Genomic DNA, 27,242 nt, shown 5'->3' with positions numbered 1-27,242 from the left:
GGCCGGCTTTGAGCACGCCTTTCGTCGCTCGTCGGTCCACTCTCGTCCAGGACAGTTGCTGCACCTTCTCCATGAGCGTCTCCGGAGGTTTGATGGTTGACACGGCAAAGCCTCGTCTCTGCAGATCCTCTGATGCCTCCTCTACCGTATCGTAGGTTTTGGTTCCTTCTTCGTATCTAACGCGCAGCTTCGCGGGGAAGAGTGTCTGGAAGTGGATGTTATTTTCCTTCAATACTTTGCGGATCTCTGTATATTCTCTTCGTCTTTTAAGTATGAGAGGTGGATAGTCGTGGTCCAGGTTTATGGGATTTTCTTGCCATATAAACCCCTTCATCTGCCAGGCTTTGCGGAGTATCATCTCTTTGGTTTTGAAGCTCAAGAACTTGATTATGATAGAGCGCGGTGGCGCGTCGGCTGGTGGCTGCGGTCCCACTGACCGATGAGCTTGTTCAATGTGGAGTTCAGGAGTGTCTTCATTTAACTCAAGACCTTGACGGAGTAGGGTTTCGACAAATGAGATCATGGTCGATTCTTTCTCGGATCCCTCCGGTACCCCATACATCCTTATGTTCTCACGTCTGGATCGACTCTCCAGGTCCGTCACTTTGTTTTCCAGCTTAGCGTGTAGCTTTAGCATAGCTGTGATGACTTCCTCCGTGTTTTGGATCCTTTCTTCTGCCTTCTCCATACGTCCCTCCACCTCCTCCATCCTTGTGTTTATCTTGGTGATTTCTTCTTTTATCGTCTCGAATTGTTCTTTATTTTCTTGGCGAAATCCTTTAAGTTCTCGCAGGATTAGCTCAGTGTCGGCCATTTTTAGACGCTGATCCTCGTGGCTTGTTAGCTTCGACCCGTTAGCTGCTAGTTGTTGCTGCGTCTCTTCTCCCTTACCCTCCTGATTTCAGTCGGCGTTTATGTCTCAAAATAGTGGTATGGTCTTGTCCCCTTTCTAAGTCATTATATTGGTATATTTACTTGGGTTCTATGGGGGGAATTTCTTTAATTGCTCCGGTTCGATCAGGAGCTCGCTCTCTATGCGGCCATTGTGGTGATCCGGAAGTCCGAGTTGTTTTTCTCCATTTTTTTTTTAAACGTCTATGGCAACGCCGAAAGATGTTTTCAACGCGTTAAGTTCCCGCTTAGTTTAAAAAGTGGAGAGCGTGCGCTGTCGACGACCCCCGAATGTTTCGTCCACACGCGGTTTTACGCTTCAGTCCCGCAACAATACAACTCTGTGTCTCACAGGCACCTGGACACTTACCCATTTTTCAAAGTTATACGTCGCTATTAGCGGTTCAGAACACTTTTATCCATAACGAAAGTGTCTCTTGTCAGTCCCCCTGTAAACGCTTCCCCGGTGCGACGTCCTTTTAGTTCCGTTTCCCATTTCCTTTTTCTATTCATTTTATTAAAGTTTCGCTTTTCTTTTTTTTAATTTAATTTAAATTTTTTATTATTTAGTAGCAGTACTGCAATATAAAAAAATTAACCCCGATGTGAGAAATCTGCATGTTTAATCAAATCGTTTCAAATCTTTTATGCATGTTATGCTTCTGGGCCCCTACTTTTCCAGCATGAAATCGAACATCTCACCCTGGGGCAAGGCTTGACCCTGGGAACTCTGCCTTTGACCCATTATACAGACTACTCTGCTTTCAGACTTTTCCCCATTTCAACTTGTCCTTAGCACGATCGACCAACTAAAATGAAAGGCCTCACATCTGACGGTCGGCTTTTTGGTATAATGGTCGGAGTCCCCACTTATCAAAGCTGCAAACGTCTTTGCAACAGTCAAGGACTTAAGCATCCCTGCCGCTTTCATCCACAACACAAGTGGACAGCCTCTTGTGCAAACCAAGACAAGAGGACTTTAAATGACCAGCTGCAAACCACTCAGCCCGGTCACCCGTTCTCCAGGTGAAAATCATTCTGCTGCCCCTCCTCCTCCCAGCGGGAGAGTTCGTATTTCAGCTGTAAACGTATTTTAATTAAATTTTGAATTTTAGTTTAATGTTAAAACCTTAGTTATTTGCCTCAAGGATATAGATATAATTAATTATTTCTACCCATTTTTACTTATAACTACCTTTTTAGGTTTTAGACATTTAAAAATTAAAATTTCTTGAGGTATTCTTTAAATGGAGTTTGAATTTTAAAAGCTTACAAGCATTTTTGAGCAATTGCGTTTTTTTTTTTTTTAAAGAGCTGGAAAATAATCCCCTTACCGTCTCATGAAAGAAAGTTTCGGATCTCCTCTGTCTGAGTGGTGTGCAGCCATAGTAACTTCAGAATAATAATTCTTATAACAGTTATAAATTTTAATTATGAACATTTCTAGGGGCTAAAAAAAAATCACACAACAGGTTTGAACATCCAAATGCTTTTTGTAATTTTGGTTAATGATAATTATTAATTCCAATTACTAATTAATTATTAAAAGCTAGTAGCCCAAACAATTAGTTTGTGTTAAATATCTGTTGGTTTTTGGTGATTTTGGTTACACAGTACTTATGAATTATGATTTTTATTATAGTAATAAATACAGATAATCAAATAATTATAATCGCACATCAGAACAATTGTCAAAAGGCTTTTGTAAGAAATTAAGAGCTTTTCAGTTTTTTTGTCACATTCCATATTTATGGACAGAGCTCTCTCAGCGTCATTACACAAAATTAAGATTTTTTTTCTTTACTCTATGAAAGTTGGCCGATTTAATTTTCTCCCAAAATTGAAACATAGTTGTTTTGATCTGCTCATAATATTTATTTTACAATATTTTGTAGCAGCAGGTCAAAACATGGATTTTTGAATTGAATATGCACAATTTATTTTATTTAATTGATTTCCCTTCAGGCACAAAGTAATTTTGGATTAGTGGAATTGATATACCTGCTGACCTGTATATTGACCTGTCACTGCAGTGCTCCTTTTTATTTTTTTTTATTTTTTATTTATTTATCCTTTATTTAACCAGGTTATACCCATTGAGATTAAAAATCTCTTTTGCAAGGGAGACCTGGCCAAGATAGGCATTAAAATTACATCACATCATTACATACGTACAAAGACACACACAAGAAAAGCCAAATATGCACTTACAATAAAAATCTAATTTAAAACATTGACATGTGAGGGAGTCCAACTCAAAGCATCTCATTTTCAGCTTAAAAATACTCAAAGGAACCAATTTACTAAGTTTCAAGTTGTTTTGCAGCAAATTCCACGTAGAGGGAGCAGAGTAAGCAAAGACCTTTTTACCCAGCTCAGTACTGACACGTGGGACAAAAAACAAGACAACAGCCTGAGAACGGAGAGAGTAATGACCAGTACTTTTTTTCATAAGAAGTGAACATAAATAAGATGAAAGCGCACCAAGAATAGCCTTATATATAAATGTATACCAATGACAAAGCCTCCGTGTAGCCAAAGCAGACCACCCTACACGAGAATACAGCTCACAGTGATGGGTGCGAGCTTTACAATTAGTAATAAATCTCAACGATGCGTGATAGGCTGCATCAATCATCTGAAGGCATTGAGCAGATGAATGCATATACAATATATCACCATAATCCAGCACAGTTAAAAAAGTGGATGCCACTAACCGTTTTTTTACATTAAAAGAAAAGCACAGCTTATTTCGAAAGTAAAAACCCAATTTTAGTCTCAACTTTCTCACTAGACAGTGAACATGAGGCTTAAATGATAGGCAGTCATCAATAACAATACCAAGATACTTATAAGTTGTAACAGTCTGTATTTCACGTCCATCAAGAGTAACCACTGAGGGAACATTCAGTGGCCTGTTCCGAAGGTCTGTGAAAAGCATACATTTAGTTTTGTCTGCATTGAGCACAAGTTTCAGCTGTAGCAAAGTATTTTGGATCACATTGAAAGCATTCTGTAAGTGTGCAATGGCTTGTTTAAGAGAGGGTGCACAGCAGTAAATAACTGTGTCATCTGCATAAAAATGAAAGTTTGCATCAGATACATGCCGATTAAGATCATTTATATAAATAGTAAACAAAAGAGGGCCTAATACAGAGCCTTGTGGAACCCCTTTAGAGATTGGTAAAATACCAGATTGAACACCATCATGCTTAATGCACTGAGTTCTGTCACTAAGATAGTTTGAGAACCAAGAGACAGTTTTCTTTGAAAACCCAGATTTAAGAAGCCTAATCTTTAAAACATCATGATCAACCGTGTCAAAAGCTTTTAACAAATCAATAAAAAGTGATGCACAGTGCTGCTACTTGTCACGAGCAACAGAGATATAATTTATCACCTTCATTGCAGCTGTGATGGTACTATGTTTTTTCCTAAAACCCGACTGAACTGGGGATAAAATATCCTGTGCGTGCAAGAAGTCTTTCATCTGATCACTCACCAGGGATTCAAGCGTTTTAGCCAAAACAGACAAATTAGAAATTGGTCTATAATTATTTAAGTTTGACGGGTCACCCCATTTCAGTAATGGACAAACAAATGCAGATTTCCAGATTTTGGGAATAGTGTTGCTCTTTAAAGTAAGGTTAAAAAGGTACTTTAGAGGCTGTGCTACACAATCAGCAGCTATTTTTAAGAAATAGGGTTCTATAAGATCAGGTCCTGGGTTTTTTTCAGGAACCAGTCCTTTTAGGGCTTTTTGAACATCAGCCACTGAAAATGGAGCGAGATTGAAGACACTTGTAGTGACTGGTACATCTCCACAGGGTGTCACAGTATAAGGACAAGCAGTGTCAAACAAAGAACCCGACTTAATAAAATGCTCATTAAAATGATTCAATATCTCCAGCTTGTCATAAACTACTACAGACTCTTTCATAATAGAAGAAGGAACATTAATACTATCTTTGTTAGGAGAAAGTAATTTTATAGCCTTCCAGAATTTTCTGGGGTCATTTAAGGTATTAGTAGTGGCTGACAGATAAAAATCAGATTTTGCTTTCTTAATAGAAGAAGAACATTTATTTCTTAGCTGTCTAAAAACAAGCCAATCAGATGAAGAGCCCGTTTTTCTTGCTTTGGCCCAAGCTAAATTGCGGTCATGAAGAATATCTCCAAGCTCAGAGGAAAACCAGGGATTATCCCGCCCCTTAACTCTGAATCTCTTTAGTGGGGCGTGTTTATTTATTACTTGCAGAAAACTATCCCGGAAAAAGATCCAGGCTGACTCCACATCGGGAATCAGCTCTATTCTACTCCAATCACAATTAAACAAATCATGGCAAAAGCCCTGTTCATTAAATTTTTTGAGATTCCTCTTACATATTACACGAGGTTTACCTTTAGGCAACTTAGTATTCCTTACAGCAGTGATAACGCAGTGGTCACTTAGGTCATTGCAAAAAACACCAACAGCAGAAAATTTGTGCGGGACATTAGTCAAAATTAAATCAATTAATGTGGATTTCTCATGGCACTTAAGATTTAAACGAGTGGGAGAGTTGATTAACTGTCTAAAATTGACAGAATCACAAAATGACTTAAATTCATCTGAGCAAGGTTTTAGCCAGTCCCAGTTTAGGTCACCTGCTAAAATAATTTCAGAGTAGTCCAATCTGGATAAGAGTTGAATAAGAGTCTGCAATGCAGTACTCAGGGCAGAAGGAGGCCTATAACACGCAACAACAGTAACATAAAGGCCCTTGGCCAACTCCACCTTCACTGCCAAAAATTTCAGCTGCTTACCAATTGATTCTGAATGGACTAAACTCATATTAAATTTAGATTTAGCATAAATAGCAACCCCACCAGCCTTCCTTAATCTGTCAGCACGAAACACATTATAACCACCCATTCCAATGTCCGTATCAATAATTGATTTTGTCAGCCAGGTTTCAGACAGCACAACAATATCTGCATCTGTTAAATTCACCCAAATTCTAAGCAGATCCATTTTGGGTAACAAACTGCAGACATTTAGGTGAATTACACTCAAACCAGACATCGATTTCACATCAGATGGCAATGGAATACACTGCAACTCAGGGCCTGGATTTGGCTGCACATTGCCAGACAAAAGCAGCAATAAGAATATTAACCATCTCTGTTTACCATCAGTATTCAAAAGATCTGTAGAGTTTTTAAAATGAGAGTCCCAGAAATGTCTGTCATCAAATGCAAAATAGTCATTTAAAATCAAGAGATTTTGAAGCTGAAGAATATCTCTGGGTAGAAACCAGGCTAAATTTAAGCCCTCTGCCAATTCTTTCGGCATTTGAGGGGAATGCACAAAGGCTGAACAGTTGAATCCATAGGCTACGTCCAAAGAGCCATAAATGTTGTAAGATGTACTCACCCAGTGTAAATCACTTGATCTTAGAGATTTTGCACAAACAATGAGCAAAGCAGCATTAAAAGAAAAGCCATGTTAGCAGAGGATGTTTGCAAAACCCGAATGAGCTGACAGGGCCTCAGGATCCACGCAGAGCCTGGAGATGTTAGCTGGGCTGCCAGGGCCCAGAGAAGCCAGCAGAACCCCAAGATCCAAGTGAAACCTGGAAGGGCCAGCAAGGCCACAGGATCCAAACAGCACAGAGACAGTAACTGGCCTGCTAGGGCCTGAAGCCTAGAGATGGTAGCAGGGTTAGAGCTGAGCCAGAGAAGGAGGTTGGTAACTAGGCTGTTAGGGCATGGAGGCTAGAGATGGTAGCTGGACTGCTAAGGCCTAGAGGGGCTACCAGGGCCTCACGATCCAAGTAGAGCCAGAAGATGGAAGCTGGGCTGCCAGGTCCTGGAGAGGCAGGAGGGCCTCAATATCCAAGCAGAGCCAGGAGGTGGTAGCTGGGCTGTTTAGAGCCTGGAGTCTCGAGATGGTAGCTGGACTGCTAGGGCTAACAGAGCCTCAGGATCCAGGCAGAGCCTGGAGATGGAGCTTTTCTGCAGCGACGCAGTCCATAATCTAACAAAATACTTCATCTAAAAGCCAAAGAGCTCAAGCATAGAATCTGCCAAAAAATTTCTCCATATATGAGTATAAAAGCAAACAAAATTAGTATAAAGGAGTATAGGTAAAAGCAACAAACACACATCAAACCATACATGCCGCCATCTTGGAAAAGATCTTCATTGACAAGATCTTTGTCGCCATCTGATGGCTAAAGAGAAGATATAAAGAAAAGATATTAACCTTCCCACTGAGTTTAATTTTTTCTGGTGTAACTCTCCTCACCGTGTCCCTGGCTGTGATGCTGCTGCCCCAACAGATGATGGCAGAGGAGATGAGATCTTACAGAATATATGTAGCATCTTGCTTGGAACCTTGAAGGATCTTAGCTTCCTCTAAAGGTACAGTCTGTGCTGTCCTTCCTTGTAGATGGCTTCACTGTTGCGTCTCCAGTCCATTAATTTGTCTAAATAAACACTTAGGTATTTGTATTCCTCAACCACCTCCACTTCTTCTCCCATGATGGAAATTGGGTTTGATCTAATCCTGTTTCCCATGAAATCCACAATCATCTCCTTTGTTTTCACATTCAAGATGAGATGATTGTTTCCACGCTATACCACAAAGCGGTCCACTGTACTCAGCTTCTTGTCCATCTCTGGTACATCTCTGGTCCGCCAACATTTTTGCCAAAGAGTGCTCATAAGTTGAAAAGAAATTGCAAGAAAGATGCTGCATATATTCTAATGCATAAGATCTCCTTTGCCATTATCTGATGGGGCAGTAGCATCAGAGCCAGGGACCTAACAAGGCTCAACAACCATATAAAGAAGACTGGCTCTGTTCTGCAGACAAATGTGGAACCTCTAGAGATCATGATGCAAAGAAGGATTTTGCATAAAATCAAGTATGGACAATCCTGAACATCCTCTTCATGACATTGACATTGGAAAACAGTCTCTTCAGTCAAAGTCTTTTTCAGATTGGTTATAAAACGGACCACTACAGGAGAAATTTCCTTACCACAGCCATTAAACCATGGCTCAGCTTTGGCTTTAGGCTGCATGATTTTCTTAGGGGCCACAGTTTCCAGAAAAATCCTGCCGAATATGTCCAGCAAGGAACTTAACTGCTCTGTATCAGAGTCAAAGGGGACATTGAGCTGGTCAAAGGCAGAAGAGAATTGACTTGCAGTAAAAGGGTTAGAAACACAATGGTGATAAGCGGGAGTGGAAGGTTTACCCATAGCACAGGATGGAGCAACATTAAACAAAAGAGGCATATGATCAGAAATAGTATTTTTACCTATTTCAAGATTAGTCACAAAGAGGCCGTGAAAGAGGACAAGGTTCAATGTGTGTCCTCTCCTTGTGAAGAGAAATCTTTGCTTCAGTTGTAGTATTATTTCTGCTTTTGTTATGTTAATTAGCCGCTTCCCCGTTGTAAACCTCCCTGTTCCTATGGTCATGCATCATAACAAAAAAGTGAAATATAGAAAAGTATTTTGACAAATCTATCCAGCTGCATATCATCCGATACAAGAAGAAACGGTTGTCCAAAAAAATATTTTTTTTTCCTAGAAAGGCAAGAATAAAATTTTGGAAAAAGGAAAAAATCTCAAAGTGAGAGAGCTATTTCAACATGCTGACACCCCGTGCTGCAATTCTAGAATATAGGCACTTGCAATGAATTATCCTTTTTGACAACAAAGTACTCTAATCACCCATGCAACTATTTTGTTGGAAGCATAAAATCATATGTCATTCATGAGCAGGGGCAAAGATTACAGCAGAAAAAAAATGTTTTTTTAGGTCAAAGTAATTTTTAAGTTTAAGAAGATATGAAATAATTTCAAATCTGTTTTATCAGATTGTATTGCATTTAAATGCCTTTATATTTTAAAGAAAATTTTGTAAAAATGCAGACAATTGCTGTGAATTGGCGCTATACATTTTCTAATATGCTTGTTTGTCACTTTCTGCCTTTTCTGTTCTGACAAATGAGAAGACGTTCTCCATAAACAGTTCATTGCTGTGAGATTCAATAAAATTGATGGAGGCTAGAAACAGTCTGTATTCAACCAGCTTTTTAGTCGCAGTCTGAATACCATTGGATTGCTGTGATGATCTGACAAAAAAAGCCAGGATGTACAAATGCAATAGGCACTGATATGTTATTGAGGACCTGCTTCCCAACTTTCCCCATCCTGACTCAACTCAAGCCACTACAAGGACACAACATCTGCTTCCCAGGATGAGAATGTGATGATTTGGGTTTTTGTTTCGTGGGTTTTGTTTTTTTTTTTTGGACTGATCGTTCTCCACTTCATGTTCATCTCAGCCACCTCCCAGTCACCACTTTCTCACCATAATCAGCTCCACACGCCACTGACTAATTATCCTCAAGTCATCCCACCTGGTTCACTGCCTATATATACCTGCCTCACTCAACCACTCTCTGCCAGAAGGTCTCGTCTTGCTGCCTGCATATGTTTTCCCCAGTGTTTGTGGCCCTCAATCTGCTTATCCTGTGAACCTGCTCTCTCGCTGCCCTCATTAGTTTGCCTTACTACTGCTTGCGTGCACCACCTGCTTCAGATTGTTCCTGGGGATTCTGTGCGTTGCTGTTTCCTTGATGGGGACCTATCGGCAGCATCTGGTCAAATCATGCTCCTCAGCATTCTCCAGCAGAGTTGTTTCTTCTTGCACAAATTCTTGGGTTCCTTATCTTTAATACAGCTTTTAAACATAAGGTATCTGGCTTGAATATCGAGTTCTCTGCCTGTCAATTTCATAACAGAGAGAACATTTCCTACACAAATCATACAGTTTAAGTCTTTATTCAACAGAAAAAAGAATTAAGAGACAGACTAAGTTAATTTAAATTACTATTTTCATACATTTTTATGATTACATACATGGATCTGCCCACAGGAAAAACTTCCTTAAAAATTATTTAAAGGTATACTATGCAACCGGGGTTGATTTTCCAGCGAGGCTCCCCCCAGAGGGCGAAAGTTAAGGTGCACTGTCGTAAATATGCTCAGCTGTTCTACTGGTTTCTCCGTCAAGCCAGGCGGTTGTTTTGAGCTCAGCAGACAGGCAAACGCAACGAATCACCATGTCTACTAATACAGCAAAAGTATGAACATGCACACAGAGAGAGAGAAACCATTCCAATGCAGTGTTTCCCCTAGGAATTTGCTTACCGGCGGGGGGGGGGGGACAAGCTTTGCGCGACCGGCAGAGGGGGGGAGACAAGCTTTGCGCGACCGGCAGAGCGGCGGGGAGAGACAAGCTTTGCGCGCATATGGAGTTATTTTTTTTTTTTTTTTTTGGAATGTTGGCCAGGCGGTAGCGTGAGGGAAACCCTACAATGTTACTTACAAACGCATCAGCAGAAACGCGAGGTCCGCGTCAGCCTTGCAGCCTTCTTTTTCTTTTAGAAGTTCACCCGTGTACGACTCTTCTCTCTGTCCAGAGCCCTTTTCCTCTTTTTGCCTGCTCCGACATGGGCTTTCGCTGTTTTCCCGCTGGTTCTGGCATGATAACTGCACAAACATCACCACTGCGCTAGCAACGAGCATGCCTTTCCCTGGGGGCGTGTAGCAGTTCTCGCCGTAAAGCAGGACCAACTCTCACGATGCACACGAGACTACTGAGCCTGTGAGTGCGGGCCGAGGGCTCCTGCAATTGCAAGTGCGGTATTTCATCCATAGACCACCAGGGCGGCCGAGAAAACCTTTGTTCGACCTGAAATGACTGATTTAATCATCCAAAACGGTATGGAACACATTAAATAACTGAAAAATGTTGCATAGTATGTCTTTAAGCATTGAGAAAATCCTTAATATTCAGTTTGACACTTTGAGATCATTCCTGTCGATTTTAATTAACTCTCTATATATGTGTAACTTTAATACCTGCATAACAGTTGATGGTTCACATTCTTTTATAGTATCAAGTAATTTAGAAATCCCACAAAAGTAACAACTACATTTTACATGGATTCAACATATGGTTAATATTGCAATGTAAAATTGATTCTGTTTTTCACCCAATTACTAGAAATACCAAAATCCCAGAAAATGGCTCTAACCAGCATAAATCATAAGTAAAGCTTTTGTAGATATTAAATGATGATTCTTCTTTGATTTCAATTTATCAAAATCCTGTCATTAGCAAACTAACAATCAGAGTAACAATTGATGTCAGGTGGTCTGAAGCACCATTTCTGTAGATCAGTTCACCTGTAAAAAGACATACAATTTGTCAGTCAGTTGCAACATGATCTTTGTCTTTACAAAGCCATGAAAGCAATATAAAATTACCAGTCGTCTGTTTTGCTCCAAGGACTAGTGGTCCTAGTGATAGACTTCCTGAGTCATGGTAAGATACGTCTCTCCGGACGCGGGAGAGATGACCCGGATAGCAGTCCTGTAAATAGGCAAACAACAAAAATAGATGCTTCTAAAGGTGCACAATTTCACTATATATATTTTACCTACACCAAGCCCACAATGGTACTTACAGCCGTGCAACTGTTGTTTGTCAAAAGACACAAGTGAACATTGCAGTGCAGGTAGATCTCTGTGTGGTTGGTAAAAGTGAACATCCTGAAGGAGAAACGTGCCGCAGTGGAGACACCGTTCTGAATCACCTCTACGGTTCCATCTGCTGGATTGGGGCACCTGTTAAACAGTAACAATACAGGACTTAATATTTGAAGCAGACAGTTATGTACCAAGATAGAGTTATAAAGAACGACAGATGTTCTCATTTACTGTGAAATAATGAGATCCCAGCGGACGGGGTAGTTTGCTTGGTTGACCGGCGTGGCCCAGCATGAATCAAGAACTGTGGAAAGCTGATGCTGATCCACTCCCTCGGTTTGCACCTCCACGTAAAACATCTCATCAACTTCCATTTCTATGTTTCTGTTAGTGCTGAGGGGGAAGAGGAAGCCTTCATCCAAATAAGGGATCATTCTCATACGATATGACCCGATGCCAACAGGAAGCTTCTTCCTCAGAATGCTGCGGAATAAACCAACCAGTGTTATGCATTTGATTGGTTAACAAAGCTACTGTAGTTTATTGAACTAAATTATAAATTATCAATTGAGACATTGAAATGGAACAATGCAACAGCTGGTAAAAGGACGAAGACATAATTTGTTGTATCACCTCTCCACGGGATTGATGCCCACAGACATTGACAGGGCCTGAGCCAGAGGGTAAACACAGCAGAAGCTTAGATGAAGGTTCCTCTGACGACTGATCAGGCCTCCATGAGTGTCCACGTCCCCCTGAATGCTGTTCTCATACATGAAGTGAGTTCCATTACTCTAAACAGCAACATTTTTAAAATTGTATTAGCTGACCGTAGGGACATCCTGTAAGCTTTAAAAAAGATGTTTTAACTTCTTAACTATACCCTCAGAGTTGTCCCACACAGAAGTTCTTCGTTGTTAAAGTGGAACACGAGTCGTCCGTCCTGGATCGTCCCATTGCAAGATTCATCTTGGAGGTGGAGAGCACTGGAGTGAAAGCCCGCTTCAAACAGCTGGCAGCGAGAGATCGACATGATGCCTGAACTGCTGCTGCATGCGATGTTTGAGTCTGTTCACCAGAGACAGAAAGATTAAGAGGTTCAGTGGAGCCATTATAACTCAGCACCAGTTATGCTTCCACTGCTACGCAGATGATCTACAGATCTACTTGTCTCTGAAACCAGGTTGCAGGAATGCTCTCTATCTTTTAACTAACATTTTCCAACCTGTGTACATCACCCCTGTTTTATATTGTTTACGTAGACATCTAGTTTGTTTTAGAATTTATTTGAAAATTTTACTGTTTAATTTTAAATCCCTGAATGGCCCCACAGTTCATTATCAGAACACTTGTTCAGAAAGGCTTGTAATGTTCTGTAGCACATTCACCTTTCAACTACATTTTTTGTTTTCTGTGATGTTTTTGGATGTTATTTTATTCTTGTGCACTTTGGGTTATCTAAAGTGCTTTATAAATCAATAAATGAATGAAATGAAGTGACAAACTGAATCAACTAATGCAGGAAAGTGAAGATTCTACTTCTGTTATGGAGAGTATCAGCAGTAAAGTACCAGTATCCAAACAATGTTTGATGGTACTCGAACAATGTCTACTGGATAGTTATCATCACACAACTCTTCATTTGTAAAAGATTTTAAAGTTGTCCTCCTTACCATAGCTCTCATTGTTGGGTCTATGGTGGTGCTCATCACAGAAACAGCCGTACACACCGTCTTTCTTACCACACCACTCATACTCTGCACAGTCCAGCTGTTCACAGGGGTCAGTCTCAGCTAAATCAAATAAACAGCAGAGAGAATGCAAAAACATAAACATTGCATAAGACCAATCGAAATTTCCAGGTTTTGTAAGTCAATTGAAACAGACAAACATACCACAATGCAAAGGAGAACGCCAGTCTGGGATGTTTAGACCCAAAACAGTGCAGGTTTTCTCATAGGCAGAGACAGCAGAACACAGCATGCCATTGGCGGGTGTGTAGAGGCAGAGATCATAAACACAGGAAGTGAAAAATGGCTGCGGGTCAGAGTGCAGGTGACAGGAACTGAACGGGCCGCTGGTGTTGGTGATGACTCTGCAGAGTTCAGTGTATTCTTCTATAAAGCGGCAGTCACTCAATCCACCACCACTTCTCTCGTCAGTGGATCCACATCTAGAACATGTGTTAAATATTTAAGAAATTTTAGAGATGACATATGTCTGCAAAAAGGTTTCTAATTGTTGAGATAAGGTAAATGTAGAAACATATAGTCTGAGCTCACCCTGCTTGGCTCGTCTCTGATTTCCAGCTCTGACCAAAGTGATTGTCATCTTGGGCCAATGTACCGTTGGGCAAAACTTTGTCATCAGTAGGATCACCGTTGAAGTTCCCACACATTCCAGTGACTCTGTTCTGATAGTGGCGACCCATCCTGACCAATAAAGTACTGTAGCCATCAAACTGGACTATGACATCAACTGCATCAAACACTATGTAACTTCCCTGCCTCATCACCTGACCTAAGGTTCCTGCAGTGGTGGGAAGAGAAACCTCAGCTCCATTTACCTGTGATGATGAGAGTTTAGACAGTTAGGAAGAGGGTTCAAACACATATAAAAATTTATTTCTAAAACTGTTTTTATAAAACAAAGTTTACCTTCACTCTCTTGTTAGGTCCGAGCCTGACATGAACACTTTCTGGAGAATTTGAGAGGTATATATCAACTGATGACACAAATGACACAAGGTTGTTACCCCTGTGTTTGTTGGTGGCCACTACTTTATACTGAGTTTCATTGTTGCTGTGACTCAAGCTCTCAGTTATGACGTAAGAGCACGAGCCCTGAAAATGAGCCAGGGCTCCGTCGAAGGTGATGTAATGTGGGTCACCCCATACGGTACAGGTAGACAATGCGTCGTAACAGCCCAGCTGGCCGCCTCTGATGGTGCACTCTTGTGCAGGAGTGCATGATGAAGGATAACACTGCAGGACATTGGGGGCATGACATTCACAGTGCTGGGAGCATCCGTCTGTCCAAAAGGACTCACCGGCCTGCAAGGTGAAAGAAAGGTGTAAGTAATAAGTTGAGTGACAATATTAAGAAGAAATGAAGCTCAAGTGAGGAAGGAAAACAGTTCAAATTAAGGGTGTAAAACTGCATCATGCAGAAGCAGATTTATAATTTGCCTTTGCCATGTTTCCATCCCTTTCCTCTCAGTTAAGGATTTTTTTTTAAATATCTGAGGAATTTCCCAACTGGGTTCCAAAAACAAACTTTTGTGACTCGGTGTCTGTAATTTAAGATCATACTTGGGTTTTGTCTCTAAAGTGCATACCACCGAACTAGTTCCAGGTCAAGTGAAGCAAGTTTGCAAATGCTAATACTTGAGAATCTATTAAAAAACTAATTAGATTTATTTTTATTCAGGCTTTTGTCCATTTTAGAAGATCCATTTGAGTCCAAGCTATAACCTTCTAACTAATGTCCTGGGATTTATTTGAATTCTACATGTTGAACTACAGTTCTAAACATGAGCATCATAACAAAATCTCACACATTCACACATCTAGCAAATAACTTTGGTAATACTGACTTAAGAACAAAAATAATTTCTGATTTAATGTGAAAAAGAAATAGATATACAGTGTAAAAAGAAATACCACTACGTACGTTGTGTGGATGACATAAACGTGTTAAATATGTTTGGTATAACATTGGTATGAAAATTGCTTTTTTGGCCCCTAAGTTCTAATTTTCTGAGATAACTTGGTAGCCTTGATGAATCAGAAAAAAGTAACTTAAAATGGCCTACATTGAGGTAGAAGCCGTCATACTGGCAGCCACAGTTCTCCACAGGGACACAGCTTGCTCCACTCCTGGAAAAACCGTCATCACAGAAACATCCCTCGGAGCAAACATGGTCACATGTAGCATCGATGCTGCTGGCACAGGTGTGGCCACAGTCTGTTCCACAGAGCTTATAGTGACTATTGGCTGGGCAGTCAATTCCTTTATGTGTTAGGAGGAAAATAATGTCAAGTTGGTTAAAACAAATGTGAATTAAGGAGATGCTACATTTTGAGAGACGCTTAAAGACAAGCTTGTTTGATTGATTACTTTAACAGCACAGAGCCTTCTATACTCACTACAGGTGGTGTTTTGTCTCCAAGGGTAGACTTGAACATTAGCAGACTGACAGGCACTGACATACGTTTCAAGAGCCCTGCAGAGAAGATCACCGCCTCGATTTCCCGACACGCAGACATCAAAGACACAGTCATTGAAATATGGTGCCGGATCCACCTCCTCGTGGCAGAAGCTGAAGGGGCCGTCAAATGCCCGGATCACCTCGCATTGGGACCTGGCATTCTGATCATTGTTGCATCGTGGGCAAGAGGAACCACAGCCATCACTGCAGGTGTAGTTACCAGGAACCTTCCAGGCTGCCCCGAAAGCATCTGGAATGTTGACCAGTGCTCCATTTGGGGTGTGGAAGTCGTCATTTGGATTTCCATTGAAATTTCCACAAAGGCCCCACAGTTTTCCTCTGATGATGAAAACATACACGGAATCAGATTTTAAATATCTATGTCTTTAAATAATGTTTGAGTTAGAGGACCTGAAACAGTGAGAACAATGAGACACAATACGAAAAGGCAGGTAAAAATTAAATACAAAAACAAAGTATTAAAGTACTGAAACAAAATTACATGTAAGGATAACACATATCAAAATTGAGATTTTCAATAGCTAGGTATTGAAAATTGTATATCTTAAAGGGGACATGTCAACACATTTCCTTTTTATTTTAGGTTTTGGGTGTATAATATGATATGTTGTGCACTAATGAGGCCGTGTGAATGTCTAAACTGAATACCAAAGGACTTGCCCAGGTGCAGTCAGTTTTATTAATTTGCTCAAAAACAGTCAGATCAGAAAACAGGTTGTCTTTCTATGAAGGTTGTCTTTCTACATATTTCATATTATCCAATCAGAGTACACCATCAAGTAAACAGCCGTCGCCTAAACTGATGCGCTGTCTGATTTCCAAATATGGTTGTAGCCAAACAGCATGAAGTCAACTTGGTAGAGCTGCATATCATTACCGCTACCAAACCTTATACTGAAAAGGGACATTTGAGCTGACAAAACAAGACATTTTGTTTTTTATGGAGTTCAAAATTAACATATGCAGCTCTACCTAAGTAAATTGTTGCTTTACGGAAGAGTAGATAGGCTACCTGTAGTTTGGGGGTACAGAAATGGTGACTGTGCTACTTCCATCATACATGACACTCAGTCCAAAGTCTGCATTGACAAATGTTTGGGATCCACTTCCAAAAATAGACAGACTTCCATTGAAGACAACTGGCAGGTTTCTGGTGATTCCATTCACCTGTGGAGCAGAAAGGTGTAAACATATTTCCTGAATGCACAATTGATATTGTTGGATGACTACCAATGCTAGATATTTAAGAACCAAATATTTTTGTGATATACCATTAACAAACATTTTGGCTTTTAAAAGTACTTTGCAATCCAAATCGTACTATAGATCTAAACATCTTCAGCAATCCTTGATCAGAAAAAGCTTGACTTACTTCCACAGTCCCTCTGTTGTCTCTAGACATATGCACTTCATAGCCCAAGACATCAACAAAAACCTCAGCCGTGATGGAAACTGGGAGCCCAAACCATGGTTCGTTCTTTGCTTTCACAGAGAATTGATGCAGTCCATTAGTCACGTTACGAACTGTTGCCAGAACATAGCGGCAGGTTCCCTGGAAGTCGTAGGCCTTGCCATCAAAGGTGAGGTAGTGAGGATCTCCAGAGGCAGAGCAGGTGCCGTGAGGGTTAGGATGGCAGCCAAACTCACCTGCCACAACTTGGCAGGACTCCTGAGGCCCACATGCACTGGGGGAACACTGGACTACACCAGTTACACCATTACAGGTGCAAAAGCTCTGACATTCTTCACCGTTCCAGAACTGTTCACCAGCTTGCCGATAGCGTCCTTCATGATAACAACCACATGATGTTGGTGGCACACACTGGTTACCATTGAGGACAAATCCACTATCGCACTGGCACCCCTCCTGGCACTGAGTGTCACAGGTGAAGGGGAAAGAGAGGCTGGGGCAGGAAGATGGGCATGAGCTTCCACAAAGTTCATAGTGGCTGTTTGAAGGACAGGTTTGGTCTGCACAGGAAAATGGAACAAGTTAATTTAAAAGTAATAAGAAATGTGTTCATCTCATGGGTTATTAAAACTTACCGCAACCAGTTGCATTCCTCCAGTGTCCTAGAGAAACTCCTTTGTGTTGACACATAAGTGCATAATCTCGTAGGACATCACATAACGTTGATGCTGGATCTCTGGACCCCTGAAGGATTTCTACACATGCATCTACATGCTGCCCTGGATCCACTGCACCCCAACAGCTTGTAAATGGTCCAGTGTTTGAACTAAGAACTCCACAGTATTCACTGGAACTGAAATTGGTTGCAGAGTTATGATGACTCTGTTCTACGCAGTGATCTGCCAGGGAACCAGTTCGCCAACTGTTCCCAAACTGTTGAGAATCACTGACCAGAGTGCCATTGGGTGTACGAAACTCATCACTTGGGTCATCATTGTAGTTTCCACAAAGTCCACCTAATTGTCCACTGTAGACACTTGGTGCAGTGATAGCCACAAAGTGAGGCCAGACAGTCTGCAGAGTTACACCAAAGGTTGTGCGAAGGATGATGCTGTGAGTGCTGCTTTGGAAGATGCGGATTCTGTTGGACCCAGAGCTGAAAGGCAGTCTGATTAGCTGGCCATCAACCTTAAAACATGAACAAATACTTATATTGTTACAATTTAGCATTTTGAATCTGTAAAGAAAGCCTCGAAAACACATCTTACACATAAAAAGTTGCTTTCAATTTATTCATTGTTTGCACAGGCTACAACAACAGCACAAACTTCATTACCTGTGAATATAACAGTTATATTGTATATTTGTGACACCTTTTTTTTAGTTTGTCAAATTTCATCAAACATAACTTTTTGTGGAATAATCTAAAAACAAAGATGTTTTTTTCTTGGTTTATCTTTAGAAAAATATTTCAATCACTCACCTTAACAGTGCTACTACTTGCCAGCTCAATGGCAACCAGTGTTCCCTCTGCCTCAAACTTTAGCACATTGGAAAAACTCTCCAATCCTTTTGGAACTTTTTCCAGAGTTACCATGAAGTGTGAGTGATTAGAAGATCCCATAACATTGGCAAGTGTCAAGCGACATGCTCCTGGGTACTGGTAAATTAGTCCATCAAACGTGTCATATGATCCTGGGCCTCTGATCCAACATGTAGCAAAGCTGTTCGGTGTGCATCCTCTTTCTCCATCCTCCACTCTGCAGGACTCATGCTGACCACAGCTGTGAGGGCTGCAAGTCATGGAGCCATAACTGCATCTACAGCGCCTCCCACAGTCTTCGTCCAGTATGACAGTTTGTCCTGAGCGGTAGTAGCGGCGCTCAAAGCTGCAGCCACAGTCAGCATGAGGGACACAGACGCCACCACTCAAGAGGTAGCCGGAATCGCAGACACAGCTCTCCTGATTAGGAAGGGGGCAATTTTGAGTAGAATTAGGGTTGACACATGTGGGTGGACATCCTGTCGCTTGGGCCTCATAGTGACTATTGGCTGGGCAGGGGATTTCTAAACACAAGACACATTCATTCTTAGAGTTTGGACATGGAACAGGTCTTTTATTTCAAAATTATTTCAACTGACTGATACATACCACAGAAACCAGAACTCCGCCAGCTTCCTGGCTGGATGCCATTTTGCTGACACTGACTTGAGTAGACGTTGAGGGCTTGGCATAGAATGGGTTGATATCCTCCACCGACACACAGATCGAAAACACAGCTGTCCACAAAAGATCCGGGAGAGAGTTGTTGATGGCATGCTGCAAACGGTCCTGTACTGTTTTGAAGAATACCACAGTGGGCATCATTTCTGTACAGTGCGTTCTGATCTGTTGTGCAGCCAGCACAGGCCAAACCTCCACACTGAGCATCACAGCCAGGCTCATCATCACCAGATGCTTTCCAGCTGTTGGCGAAAACCACATCAGAGCTCACCACTTCACCTTGACGGGTTCTAAAGTCATCTCCAGGGTGATTGTTGAAGTTTCCACATAGGCCACATGTGTTATTCTGGTAAGTGTAGGGCACACTGATTGTGACATATGAAGACATGTCATAAGACACCATCACTCCAAAGTCAGTGCTGACGATGACAGAGAAACCTGACTGATAAACCTGGATCGTGCCGTTTCTGAGGGAAAATGGAGCTGTTGCAAAGTTTCCATTAACCTGTAAACATGACAACAGAAAATTGTTACACATATAAACAGAACAAAAATGGTCAGCATATTATTTCGGTAAGTAAGACAATCCTATTACCTTAGCCTCGCCATAACGTCCTTTAACAAGCTCAATAGTTTCATTGTAGGCAAAGACTTTGACAAGCCGTGTCCAAGAAACATGAGTGCTGCCACGATGCTCATTTTTCCCCTCCACTCTATAGTAGGGCAGCTCATTCTGACACTGCTCAGACAGAACATAAGTGCATGTGCCTTGAAAGTGAAACGATGACCTGTCAAAGGTGAAGTAATGTGGATCCCCACCCACGGTACAGGTCCGTCTTTGCACTGTCTGACAAGAAAACTGAAAGGCAGATGGTCGACAGATTTGGGAAAAGGAGCAAGGGTCACTGACACACTGCAATCCTGCTCTGGTACAGGTGCACTTCTGTGCACAGGTGCTGTCACTCCAGAATGAGTCGCCAAGTTGAACAGGTTGACCTTTAACCAAAAAAAAAAAAAAAAAAAAAAAGGATAAATAGTAATTTAAAGCCTTTGATTCCATCTGACAAATAGAATTAAGATTAAGTTACTTTGAGTTTAAATTAGTTTTGGTGTTTATAATACACCAGTTATAGTGATCTAAAAGAAATGAAGGAGAAGAACAAAACTGAAAATTGCTGAGGGTTCGGCACACTTAAATTAACTGTTGTACCATAACACACAGACTTGGGTTGTCCTTACACCCGTCCCTCCATGAGACTTGTATTTATTATTATAAAGAGTTACACTCTGCTCTTACCATTGAAAGTGCAGCCTGTTGAACCGTGATCTACTCGGAAGACCCAGCGACCGGGTACATTGATGTTACTATCGAGGCTAAAAATGGAGTTGCTTCCAGATGCATTATTAGACATTGATCCAGGGATGCTGAAGTGGTGAGAGGAACTGATCGTGTCATATCCAGCCTGGAAATTACATGTGCGTAGATAGATACATTTCCTTTATACTTCAGAAAAATATGCACTGGGTAGAACCAAGACAGGGCAAAAAAGCATGTTATGATGTGCATTCATTTAAATCGCTCTAACCTGTATCAACCTTGATGTATTTGCTAAGGACCCATAATTCATCAGCACAAATGAGTATTGCCCATTGGTGGTCAAGATGGCCTGAATGGTTGTTTGCTGAGGAAAAAAATATTTTTTCAAGAATGTATTTGCAGGTTAAACATAATTTAACTTGTTTCATTTCAAATCACATCAATCAAGCAGCTAAAGATATATTTAAGCAGCTAAAGATATAGCACTTACAGTTCCAGTCATTGGAAAATAGGCAACCTCATGCCATGTAGCAATAAAGACCCAGTTGGCGTGAAAGTTAAGTGCTGGGAAGTATGCATTGATATCCTGTGTGACTTGCTGGAGAATAGAGCCGTTTGTGTACTGAACATAATAGATGTCACCATTGCCTCTGTTGTCTAAATCAGTCCAGTACGGAGCAATGATGTCTCTGCCTCCATACATTGGAAACTGTTGAGGAGTAAAGCTAGACCATGATGAATCAAAGGTCAGATGTCCGTTGTGGTTCACCTGAAAAGAAGGGAAAAAACAATGAAATTAGTCATCATTGTTTACTTACTTTATGTTAATGTTTGTATTTTTTCTTCAAAATTAAAAAGAAAATTGACTTGAAGTATGAGGAAAAATGGAAAACATACGTAAATCTGAGAGTAGTGCTGGCCAAAAAAGTTAAAGCTTTGGAGGAGTGAAATTTGAGGGGAGCTTCCATCATCTGATCGAGAACTTGTTGTTCCTTCAATTGGGTAGAGGGGTCCTACAAAGTACAAAAGTGCCTGATTAAATCAGATTCTTTTCAGAGATCAAATATTATGGTGCCTTTAAAAATAATTTAAACTTATGTCAATGCATAAGATGTTTGATTGTTGTGTAGGTAGGTAGGTAGGCAGGCAGGAAGGCAGATAGATACATAGACAAACATTAACATTCAGCTTACCTGAATTCTGAGTTGTCACTCCACCTGTAAAACATAGAAATCTGTCATGATTCTGCTCTGTTTTTCATAATTTTTGTGTTGTCACTTTGGCCTGTCATCTATGTGCCGCCCTCTACTCTATTCTGGCCATTAGTGTGAGCAGTTTCACCTGTGGCAGTCCCTTTTCTTCAGCCCTCCCACCAGTGATGCTGCCTTTAAATACTAGTGTTCAACACTTTCCGCCAGATCATTTAAAAGCCTTTGTTATGAGTAGATGTCCAGCGATCCTTGCCTGCCTTGTCTGTTTTTGACCCAGTTCTTTTCCTTGGATTTCTCTGTCTCGTCTTGCCCTTAGTCGGACACCTCATTGGTTCTGTGGTTTCTGCAATGTATTTTTGACCTTGCACCTTCCCTAACCCCTATGGACATGTATGCCTTTTTTTTAACCTTTTTTTCAAGCCTGCCTTGCGGACCTGTTCTGAGCCAGAGTCCTGTGAATCCAGTCTGCCTACTCAGCTATATTCCTTCCCAGTCTCCAGTAGATATTTTGCCTGCATCAGGGTATTTGTTTGTTTATTTATTTTAATAGTGTTAGAAATGGGATGTATGAGTGGAACGTCAGTTATCCTGGGAGCGGCATGCTCATTTAGACAGTCTGAGACACAAGGCTATGGCACAAGGCTATCAGATAGCACCCTAGTGGTGATACATTATTTTACTGATGACATGTGAGGAAGTGTACAGCCCTTGCATGGGCGTGTACCCAGACTTGTTTATAATGCTTAAGGAAAATCAGTCAGGGCTCCTGCTGCATTCCTTTTCCTTAAGTCGTGTCCGATCAAGAGCCTGTCCTGCTGATGTTTGTAAACATTTCTCTGACTTTTCAAGATTAAACCAGTTGAAGTATAGATTTCTGTTTCGTGCACCATATATTCAAAACACTCTAAAGTACAAGTGGGGGTCGCCCTTGGGAAAAAGAGCTTGGGCATCCAAAGGTGTTTCACCGCCAACTGGGTGCGGTAGCTCTAACAACAGAGGAGGCGGGGTAAGTTCCTATAGGACCTCTATAACTTTACCAGATATCTTTTGGGAGAAACAAAGTTTGGGAAGCTCAGCCGCCCCAAAGATGACATAGAAGCATTCCTCAAAGAATCATTGGAACCCATATAACTATTTTCCATTGGACAAAAATCCAGATGTTGGGGAAGCAGAAACTCCCACTAGTAATAGTAAGTAATATCATCTTTATTGTCATTGAAACATACATTACAACGAAATTTGCACTCTGCTTTTAACCCATCCCCTTAGGGAGCAGTGGGCTGCCCTAGGCCACAGCAGTATACCCTACAGGGTGTATAAGAAATGCCCAAAGCTTCTCCAGCAGCTCTGGAAGCTCTTTCAGAGCATCTGGGAAAAAGGCACTGTACTACCAAGCTGACAAAAGTTTACTTTGTCCCGAAAGAAATGGCTTCTGTGTATATACGTCAATTTAGAACTATTTTCCTATTTCGTGTGGAGTGCAAAATGTTATTTCCAGTGCTTGCAAAGAGGTTGGGCACATTTAATTGAAAACAGACATGTCAACACCTCAATTTACTAGACAGAGATTCCAAGGTTTGCAAGATGTCTTGAGCACACTGGAATTTTAAGCCAGATGATGCATGCAGCCCAGTTGAAGAAGAGGGACTTGACTGTTGTATGGCTGAACCTGGCTATGCTTCCAATTCCCACAATTTAATCAGGATAGCACTGAAACATCCCAGATCAGATCAAATAAATAATCAGCAGCTACCTAGATGGGATCAAGATCCAGTTTAAGGCCAAGGATTACATCACACAATGCCAGTGCCGTGAGAGGGGAATAGTTACCGGATGTACAGTCTCTCTGATCCTGTTTGATCTGGTCATGAACCTTATCATTAACACTGGGGAAAGAGAAACCAGAGGGCCAAAGATGGATTATGGGGTCTGGCAACCAGCAATTAGGGGCTACATGGATGATTTGACAACAACGTCAACCCATGTACAGACAAGATTGGTCCTAACGAAGCTAGAAAAGTTGCAACTTGGGCAAGAATGAAATTCAAACCTGAGTTTGATTATTCTGAATTATTATTTAGGTCACCAACAGGTATAACCTACTAATCTAAAGTGAAACAATTCTATTCATAAAGGATAATCCCATCAAATGCCATGAATTATGGGCGCAGCTGCTCTTAAATGAGCTGTATTCTTTTATTGCAGCCCTGTTCAAGTAATGAACAAGGCAGGGTGACAGCCCTGGACTGCCAGTCCATCCACATGCCTGACTTTTTGACGCATTGTGAGGTTATGGTGGAGCGAGTAGGTATAATAAAGCGCTCCATTTTGTTCACTCTTCCCAGTGTCTTGTTGCTTGATCCAGGCCAATAGTCCGAACAATCAAAATGGATATTGGCCGCCCTGTTCACTGTCTGTAGTACAGCACCAAGACCAGTTGGGTCTCTTTACAGGTGTTTATAGTCACTTAATTTAGAACATTTTTGAATATTTTAGAAAACACATAACATTGAATATAAAATAATGCCACTACTGTCAATAGATAACACCTATTTGGCTTTTCTGGCAAGGATAAGACCATATCTTATGCTTTCATAGGAATGCATACTTACAATTCAATACACAAGTATACTATTATTTAATAAATGAATTAATGTCATGATAATGATTATATTAACATTAATTCCTGTGTTAAGTTAGTTTTACTTCATGGAATGTATTAGAACATGATTACTGTAAAATGTATGACTTTTTTCCATTAATACACCTGTCTTCATCTCACAGATGTTTAGATTTTGTTTACTATTTTCTTTCAACGTACATGTATACTGAATGTCACCCAATCATGATTTTTTTATGGATTTTATAAAATTACCCATCATTTGTCTGATTGAGGATAATGTTCGAACTTGCCTGAGTGGCTGCCAGAAGAGGACACGTTTCCTGTTGTTAATATTATAATAATTCAAGTGCATATTTGCAGATCCATGCCACCAACATCCATCATAATTTTTAAAGGTAAAGTTGTTTCATAAAGGAAGTTCAAAACCAGCTCTCAGGAGTTTAAGTGCTGGAAAAGTCTGTAGCAAACCTTTTGCTGTTAACATATCGGAGAGGGCGGCAACCTAAATTCACAACTACCAGCAAGGTTTGATGTGCGGGTATAAATGATTAAAACATTGTATTCAATTTTAATTATAAAAAATAATTTTAGAATGACTGGGGTGTCTGCTTACCTGTAAACAATAGAAGCAGTACTGGCAGTATGAGTTTACCTGCCATTCTTCAAAAGTTTAAAGTCCAACCTGCTAAAAAGATTGTAAAATAAAAAAAATTATTTCAGGATAAATTAATGTAAAATAAAAAATTTTAACGCAATGTGCTCCAGCAAAATATTAGAGAGTTTTATTTAATTTACCGGGAAAGAAAACTCCTTTTACCTTTTCTATGTGCCTCTCTGCTGTGTAAAAATCTTGAATGACAGTACAGGGCTGCAATAAAGGCTTTAAATCTGGACAGCTGGCACACATCCAACATTCTCTCTCACACAATTGCTTCCTCATATTTCCCTACGGTAATGCTTGGGCAACTCAGAGGTTCCAGGTTAAACCTTGTCTATTTTTGTCTATTCTATGTTTATTTTGAGTGTTTTCTGTTTATCTGGGGTCTTCACTACTTTTTTTCCAAATAGTGTCCTTTTCTGGCAATGTGGCAATAAGAATTGTTGTCTTAATGCCAAAAAGAGCCCAACAGGTTTTACTTTCACAAGCGGAGCCGTAGCGCTTTCGCCATAGTGCTTTCGCCATAGTGCTCCGTTTGATTTATACATGCAGGAAGCTTTGTTATAATTAATGCAGGGAATAATTCATGATATATGGACACTAAAACAAGAAGGTAGAAGAGAAAAAAAAGGAGAACAGGTAAAAGAAAGAAGAGAGAAAAGGGAGACTTCACTACTTTGACAGCAAGAGTTTTTGCTAGTTTTAGCTTTGTGAAAGGATGATATTCTGTCCAGGTTGTACCACACACTCTAGAAGCTTGGATGGTCTACAATGCCCACTGAACACCTCATCTCACCTGCATCAATATCTAAGATTGAAGGCTAGCACTAACATCCCATTTAGTGTTTTCTGATCACCACTGAGACCTTCACATATTACAACTTTTCCTAATTCTTTAGCCCTTTCTATTGTACATTTCAAGCTACCGCGGGACCATTTTTGGTATTTCAACATCTTTAAATCCCACCATTTCAGGACCTGTCAACCACCACAGCAGTGTTGTATAGGAACGAAGTAAAAATACTTCACTACTGTACTTAAGTATATTTTGGAGTACTTTATACTTTCCTCAAGTATAAACTTTTTTGATAACTTTCACTTTTACTTCACTATATTTTTTAACTTAATTGCATCTCTGATACATTTTCAATGTTTGGTTTAGTTACTCGTTACAAAAAAAAAGAAAGAGAGAGACGCACGCAAGTGTTTTGACTGCAACAAAGTTGGGACATGCCTGGGCTTGTTCATCACCACCAACAGGATAAGAAGCTGGTTCAGTAGTAAAACAGGTTAAGTTAAACTTGTGGTATAGGTAAAGCATCTAATAGCAGAGAGTCCTAATTTTCTTAACTAAATGATAACCTGCAGGTGTATCTATTAGCAGGTTTACCACGTCTTATAGGTTACTAAGCCTGGTTTATCACTTAACCATGTTCTTAGTATACACCCCCTTTGCCTGCACTTGGTTGTGTACAATTTTAAAGTGCATAGCACTGACCTTACTTGAGGAAGGAAAACTGAAAGCTTACAAAAAGGTTGTATTTTCTGTCTAAACTTGGTCTAATTTTCCCCTGCACTTGGTTGTTTATATTATTTTAAGTTAATTTGACCTTCAAAGTTTACCAAAATCTAAAAAATGTCATTCAAGCTGCGTTTGCTTTGTTTTACTTTTTACTTATACTCTATTTTTACAGTAATTTTCATACTTAAGTACAAGACATTTCAGATACTTTAAGACTTTTACTCAAGTAACATTTCAGTCAGTGACTTGGACTTTTACCAAAGTCATATTTTGGAGAAGTACCTTTACTTTTACTTGACTCTGAGATTTCAGTACTTTATACAACACTGCACCACAGTGTAAATAAGTTCCAATTGTATTCACTCAAGATTTGAGTTCATGAATTAATTTGTACAATGTATTTTAAAACTTGTAGCTGAAAACCAATCACAGGTAAGCATAACATGATGACCACCTGCCTAACAGTATGTTTGTTCTCCTGTTGCTGCCCTGACCCATGAATGTGTGGACTCAAATAGAAGTCTATCTGCCACCATGATGTTAGCAAGTCTTTTATTTATCAAGTGGGTCCGTCATGTCCAGCTCTTCCCACAAATA

At 40.4% G+C, this 27,242-nt stretch overlaps 1 protein-coding gene across 1 annotated transcript; it reads right to left on the bottom strand.

The window, feature by feature from the left end:
• Positions 1-10,645: 10,645 nt before the first annotated feature.
• LOC105922388 (alpha-tectorin) lies at positions 10,646-25,152 on the bottom strand. Its single transcript, XM_036141794.1, has 24 exons — positions 25,079-25,152; positions 21,825-21,848; positions 21,529-21,644; positions 21,122-21,400; positions 20,900-20,995; positions 20,611-20,776; positions 19,909-20,309; positions 19,242-19,818; positions 18,573-19,156; positions 17,725-18,277; positions 17,051-17,649; positions 16,691-16,845; positions 15,596-15,996; positions 15,262-15,458; positions 14,105-14,500; positions 13,730-14,013; positions 13,343-13,620; positions 13,121-13,240; positions 12,331-12,515; positions 12,081-12,241; positions 11,679-11,930; positions 11,426-11,585; positions 11,226-11,331; positions 10,646-11,144 (listed from the first exon to the last, which is right to left on the bottom strand). The coding sequence occupies exons 1-24, from the start codon at positions 25,122-25,124 to the stop codon at positions 11,059-11,061; spliced, it is 6,222 nt and encodes a 2,073-aa protein (XP_035997687.1). The 5' UTR covers positions 25,125-25,152; the 3' UTR covers positions 10,646-11,058.
• Positions 25,153-27,242: the final 2,090 nt, after the last annotated feature.

Source organism: Fundulus heteroclitus, chromosome 10, assembly GCF_011125445.2.
Source record: "Fundulus heteroclitus isolate FHET01 chromosome 10, MU-UCD_Fhet_4.1, whole genome shotgun sequence".
Classification (NCBI taxonomy): Eukaryota; Metazoa; Chordata; class Actinopteri; order Cyprinodontiformes; family Fundulidae; genus Fundulus; species Fundulus heteroclitus.
The sequence above is the reverse complement of the archived record's forward strand: the minus strand, read 5'-3'. Positions and strand labels throughout refer to the sequence as shown.